This window comes from Apaloderma vittatum, unplaced genomic scaffold (assembly GCF_000703405.1).
Source record: "Apaloderma vittatum isolate BGI_N311 unplaced genomic scaffold, ASM70340v1 scaffold6161, whole genome shotgun sequence".
Classification (NCBI taxonomy): domain Eukaryota; kingdom Metazoa; phylum Chordata; class Aves; order Trogoniformes; family Trogonidae; genus Apaloderma; species Apaloderma vittatum.
In genome coordinates this window covers 3,695-10,751 of record NW_009697268.1, presented here as the reverse complement: position 1 = coordinate 10,751, position 7,057 = coordinate 3,695, and the positions used below count along the sequence as shown (strand labels likewise).

The following is a 7,057-nucleotide window of genomic DNA, read 5'->3' as shown; positions in this document are numbered from 1 at the left end:
AAATCATGTTTCCTCCACCATACTTTACAGTGGGGATAATGTTTTCATGATGACATGCCGTGCCCTTTTTAAGCCAGATGTAGTGCTGTGTGTTCTTTCCAAATAGTTCAGTCTTTGTTTCATCAGTCCACAGAACATTTTGTCAATACCACTGTGGAGTGTCAGTGTGCTCTTTCACAAACTTCAGGTGTGCAGCAATGTTCTGTGTAGTAAGCAGCGGCTTCCTTCGTGGTGTCCTGTCATAGACACCCGGCTTGTGCAATGTTTTATGTACTGTAGACTCAGGAACACAGATGTCAGCCAGTTCCAATGATGCCTTCAACTCTCTGGCTGTCACTCCGGGTTGTTTCTTTACCTCATTGATGAGTCTTCATTGTGCTCTTGGGGTCATTTTGACCAGGTGCCTGCTTCTTCATAGAGTAGCCACAGTCCTAAAGTGTCTCCATTTGTAGATCACTTGCCTAACTGTGGACTGGTAATTTCTGAGGTCTTTGAAATCACTTTGTAATCCTTTCCAGCTTTATGTAAATCAATAATTCTGGATCGTAGATCCTCTGAAAGCTCTTTTTGACAAGGCATGGCTCACATAAGCATACATCTTGTGCAGAGCAAACTCAAAAATTTGAGTGTTTTTTATCAACTGACATAGCTCTAGTCCACACTTCCAAACTCATTTTCTTAACAAGACTCCAGATTAACCTAAGTCTGATTTGCTTTTTTAAGATCAACTTATTTTACAACAAATTAATGAAGAACACCATGAAATTCCCAAAGGTTCACATACTTTTTCTTGCAACTGTACGAAGCAACATGCACAAGTAACAAAGTTTTATTTTAATTTTCCAGTTCACATCAGTCATTTTGCCCTTTACACTACAGACCTGGCTATAGTTAAAGCCTCAGGTCACTATCTCCACCATAATAGTTAAGATTGGTTTTTGTCACAAAATACCACTTCCGAGAAATTTTATTTCTAGTTTATTTCCAAAACAACGTTAGGAAGCCACCACCCTCAGGCCAACTGTTTTCTAACACCATGACTTAATAACTTTAGCAATCTGGAGCTGTCTATTTTTTGAATATTGACAGTGACCAGAATCTAGAGCTACAAACCCAAATCCTTTTCAACACCTTCTATTTACAGAAAGCTATTACCCATCACATGCTAAGTAGCTATAACCAGCCAATGACATCAATTGTTTAGATGCTCTAAGAGCCCTGCTGACGCTCAGCCACAACATTCATCTGCTCTTGCTATACATTGGCATGATGTGGCTGCACACAATACTGTCAATCTACAGTTGAAAACAACCAGTGTCAAGCTCTGCCAGAAAAAGTTACATCACTGCCTCATTTTTACTGTCTAAAAGTTAAAAGGCCAGCTTTGTGCTCATAAGCTTCTTAATCCTTTACAGAAATGGTTTTAAGCTTTTCACTTAGGACACATTTCAGCAGTACTCATGCAGAAGCAGACTTAACATAAAAGTTCATATGTGAAGGCAGAACAGTAAGTGCACGTTTTTCACAACATCTAAGGTTAGAGTCTGTCAAATTTTACCTTTGGTTTCCAGAGTCACGGGATCAGAGTATTCCCCTGCTACAGCTTTGTTGCAAGCTTGTACCCTAAGGTTCATGTATTTTGTATCAAATTTCAGACCTAAAAAGTGAATGTTTAGAGGCTTGAATTAATATTAATTACCGACAAATTTTAGAAGACTAAGACCAATTTCAGGCATCTGTCTTCCATTTATCTCAATCTGCAAAAAACAAGCTTAACAATAGTGCAAATTTCATATAATGTGATTTTTTACAAAACCTCAAAGTCAAAATAAAAGGCAGAGTCATTATGGTAAAAAGCACCCAAGACTAACGTGAAATAATGAAAGCTTCATTATGTAGAGAAAAATAGGTATTTTGCAAAACTTCAAAGTATAAAGAGTTTTAGAAATATTCTTGGATTGTAAGTACAAAAAAAACTTTACCTGATAATGTATATTCAGTAGCTTTAATATAGTCTATCAGTTCCCAATGCTGTTCATCTTTCACTCGAGGAAGCCCATCAAAGTTGGTTTTCCTATACTCAAGCACAAAATGATCAATTCTGCTGTCTTCTTCAGGCATTCTCCACGATACTGTTATGCAGTTATCAGCAACCAGACATGCTGCTAGATCTATCTCTGGAGCTTTAGGGACTGCAGAAAGACAAATACAGGCCAGTTTAAAGAATAAAGAACAAATAATAAAATGGAATAAATAATAATAAAATAAATAATAAGTAAATAATAAAATGGACTGAGTATTAATTTGGACCAGTAATACTCATTTCTTTCAGAGGATCTATTCCATTAGCAAAGCACAAGAGAAGACTAAGCGTATCACTTTCACTTAATATGCATTTTACATGCAGCGAGCATTGGCATCACGTTTTCCAGATGTTATTTTGTCAGTAGTTGCGCTGATCCTGTCCTGTAAGTAGTAAGAAGGCCATGCTACACTCAAGTGGACTTAAAATGACAAACCTACTTTTAGAATAACACTACAGAGAAAGAACATTACAAAGTAAACTTTCATTTTTGAGTCTTTGGAAGGTAAGTATGCTGCAGCCCTCAAACAGTATCACTTAATTGTTCTTCCATCACTACAGACAACTAACAGTGCAATAGCTTCCACTAGCCAGTTTGCAATTAACTAGTTTTCTTTCCATCCTTTGACTATAAAGAAGGGGAAAGAATTCATAAGATTCACTAAAGACTGGAATTTTGTTTATAGACCATAGAAGTGTATTTCCATTAAATCAAAAAGCACTTAAGTCACTGAAAAATTTTTGCAGAAGAAGGCACTCTTCCTAGTGTCCAAACTACATTCTAAGGAAGACTTTTGCTGAAGGTTTTTTTTATCGTTTGCAGTTTTTGGAGGAAGGATCTGCAAAAGCTTTTCCTTTGTTTCAGCACTCAGAAAAGTTTGAAAGAGACAAAAAATTGGCCTGCGAGTCAATGTATCAAGCAGGAACATCAAAAAGGCACGATACTGATGCACCTGTGGAACTGATAGACATGCAAATTTTATTTGTCAAAAATCATCCCTTTCCGTGACACTGAAACCCTTAACTGTGCTATTCTGTACAGTTATGTCCCAGTGACCAAGTCCTAATTACATACAGGTTGCCTTTAGGCAGTTGAAGCGACTATTTCTTGAACAGATTGCTAGCCATGATTCCCCTCCTTAATGACTGATGAGAATCACATTAATTATGTTTCAGTCATCTAGAGATGTCTGATTTTACCATCTAGATACAAACACCTCCTAGCTATAGCAGGTCTCTTAGAAGGCCAAGTTTGCTTTGTGCACACTGCTTCACACCTTCCCACACCTTCCCTTCATGATCTCTTCAAATATTTTAATCCAGTGTTACTGAAACACACCCTCTTACCCTTCACATCCCTGCAGTTTAAACCAAGCAGGAATTATACTGAAACTGGTGGTATAGGTTTAAAATGCTAGAGGACAAATATGCAGCACAGAAGAGACTGAAGTCAAAAGCATTCAAGTCTGCACTGGTTTTCGCTGCAGCAGAGTTCTGTTTCTTCAGAGAGGCTTGTATGGTGCAATGCTTTGGATTTGTGATGAAAACAGTTTTGGTAACACTGGCACTTTAGCTATTGCACCAAGCCCTTATCTGCTTCTCACGCTGCCCCACCAGTGAGCAGGGAGGGGACAGAGCCAGCTGATCATGCTGACCAAAAGGATATTACATATATGCCATATATTCCATACCATGTGACATCATGTCCAGCAATTTAAAGCGGGTGAAAGGAAAAGGAAATATTCCAAGTTATGGCATTTGTCTTTCCAAGTAACGCTTACACGACAGAGCCCTGCTTTCCTAGAGCTGGCTGAATGTCTGTCTGCCAATAGGAAGTAGGCCATGAATTCACTTACATACATGGCTTTTGCTTTACCTATTAAACTGTCTCCATCTCAACCCACAAATTTTCTCACTTTCACCTTTCTGATTCTCTTCACTATGCCACCACAGCAGGGTGGAGTGAGCAAGCAGCTGTGTGGTGCTTAGCTGCCTGATGAGGTTAAACCACAACAGATTCTCAAGTGTTAATCACATGCATTTGCCATCAAATTTCAAAATCATCCAACAATAATTTGAGAATATCAGTAGGATTCCTTCTTAGGCAAAAGAAGAATTAAGGTGAGGACAAGTATGTCAGAAAATACACCTGTAAGTTTAGCTAGCGACCCTAACAATGCTTGTCATAGTATATATCAGATAAAGTCTTCCATGTGTTTGGAGTAACCAAGTCGTCAGCACAATTCTGGCAAGCAGTCTTCAAATGACTGCATTACCACAACACCAAACCTGTTTTCACCCACCCGTACTAAGACATCAGTATTTCCTGATGTATGAAGGTCTGTAAGTGCCCAGTGCAATTTCACCTGCAACAGTGTAAGCTATCGGTATTTGGTGGGAGAGTAATTTGATAGTTTGGCATTACAGTAGAATATCTTCATTTACACGTAAGACTTCGTTCCTGCTTGCTGTTACAGCTTTACGCTCTCATTCCTGTTAAACAGGTGCACTGTGATCAGCTTACCCACCTTGCTCCCTTATCTGTGAAATACAGAGCAATGATTTCCACCCAGCATCTAAAACTAAAAGGTGAATCTTTGCCTAGACCTTCTAGCAGATCACTAGGAATAATGTTGGTAACTTACTAGACCTGTTACCACATAAACTATCTGCAGCATACATGATAAACGGCAGAAATGTAAACTGATGCTGCCAAATCCTTAACAGATTTGGATTAGTGACTTAGAAGCAAAACAATTTACATCCCTGCCAGCAGTATTCTTGTCAATATATTCTTGGTATCAGTCAAGGGCAAAGGGGTTTAAACAGGAAAGCGATGTGAATTAAAATATATTACAGGTATACTGCACCTAAGTTCACTTTCAAACAGTAACAAATAGACACATCAACACACGTTTTGTATTATGGCAATATCACTGCCCTTGTAGATGACCCCTCTCTTGCATTTCAGACATATCTCCCCTCTTGTAAGCGATGTACTAGCTCACAGTTCCATGAGTAACACTGCTGCAGATGACTAGGACTTCACAGTGTCACTAAGCATCAAGCAAGCCAGTACAGTCTTCAGAAACACAAGACAATGTCAGTAAGTACAGAGGAACTGACAAGACAAAGCGTGGTCTGGAAGACTCATTTTCACTTCTGAGATCAATGCTATTTTCTGAAATATTACATTATGTAGAAATTAACACAATAAAAACCTATATTTTTTTTTTACCCTGGTGGTATTCAGCTAAACACCCAGTTAATAAGAATGAGGTTAGATATTCTGAAAAATTTGCTCACTAGGGTGCATGAAAAATTTGCTCTCAAGGGTGCAAGAGGTGTGGTTTTGTTTTAAACACAGTAAGTTCATCTTGCAGTAACAAAATAAACTCACTGCATACAGTTTTTACCTGGCAAAAACTTTACTGCCTGGAGCATGCGCCTTTCCAGAGCGAAGTCCACCATCAGATGAGTCATACTATCACTGACCTTTGGTTTCAGAGAGATGCGGAATGCTGAAGCCATTGTGACTCTAAAGTCAAGAAAGCAACATTAGCAAAATATATTTTGCAGTTTAAGCCCTATAGCCATTTTCAAAAACAGTAATCAGATAATCGGTATCATTAATGTCAAATGGTTAGTCAAAATACTGATGGAAGACCAGAATATTTTTCTAATGAATAATTGTCTACCATTTAGCACAGACTCCAAGAGTTTTGCTAATCTGACCTCCCAAAGAGAATATGGTGCAAGCTCCTAGTTGTTCCACACCACTAGGCAAAGAAATATCAGAATTAACTAGAGAAAAGCTTAAAACTTCTTTTACCAGTGAAAACTTGGATGGGAAGAAACAAAACTCACTACTTCATAGAAAGTCAGGAAGTATGAAAAATATAAAGCACTTCAGAATCAGGACCATGTTTTACATACTTCAAACTCTGAAACTTAAACCTGCAGTGTAAAAAGATCGAAAGACTTTCCTGCTCAACAGGATCAATTCGTTACTTTTCAAATGGCATTTTCAGACGTTAAGCACTGTACAGAATGCATTCATAAATAGCGGGGAGCAATCTGAATATTCTGGTTTCACATCTACCTTTGATCTTATCAGGGGATGAAGAAACGTTTAAGTTGCTGGCACCATATTGCTTTGGAACATGCAAGTATCAGATCAGTCTTGAAGCACACTAAAGCACAGCTCCCATTTCCACTTCTGAAATTGTAGCGCAGTCCTTATTCCAAATATTCCTAAGTCACTTCAAATTATGCTGCACAGGCCATACAGCATAATTTGAATATTGTTGATTTAGAGAGCACACATGCCATACCTTATGCGTTAGAAAATGAGATTCTTAACTAAAAAGTAATAAGCACTAAGAAAGTTGACTGCAAACACTTGTATGCAATTTACACCCACAGATCTGTGAAATCTTTAGAACACCTAATAACCCATAGGAAATGGTACGCATTATGTACTTCACTAGCATGTAAGAGAGACTGTGTGCTAATATCACTCAGTGAAAAAGGGGAGGAAATACAAAGTGAGTGTTAAAGACTAGAAGCATGTCCAGAATGACAAGCATTACAATTTGGGGATATAAAACAATTATGACACTAAACTGGACATCATAAAAGCCAATTGATTTCTCAAGACAGAGCTGACATTCTGAAATTTGGTATGCGGCCTAGAAGATTCCACTACTCAGCCAGACAGGTAGAGTAAATCTCTCCTTAAGGGACACTAATCCTGATAAGCAGTGAAAGAACACCAAGTAGTCAGCTTCGGGATAGCTTTTTAACTTTTGTTTAGGCATCAATCTTGGACAGACAACCAATCACAGTTGGTTCTAAAGCATTAGATCACACAGTATTTCCAGAAACTAGAAGAGTAAGAGAATGCTTATTAGAGATAAAAAATACCAAGATTTGTATCACTGCCACTACCCCTCTGATTTTTTAAGGACACCA

At 38.2% G+C, this 7,057-nt stretch overlaps 1 protein-coding gene across 1 annotated transcript; it reads right to left on the bottom strand.

Annotated features, from left to right (window-relative positions):
* Positions 1 to 1,558: 1,558 nt before the first annotated feature.
* Positions 1,559 to 5,615, bottom strand: LOC104280035 (FSD1-like protein; the record flags this gene model as incomplete). Its single annotated transcript, XM_009877563.1, has 3 exons — positions 5,500 to 5,615; positions 1,983 to 2,192; positions 1,559 to 1,657 (listed from the first exon to the last, which is right to left on the bottom strand). Coding segments are annotated over exons 1-3 (424 nt in total), but the record flags the coding sequence as incomplete, so codon positions are not given.
* Between the last annotated feature and the right edge of the window lie 1,442 nt (positions 5,616 to 7,057).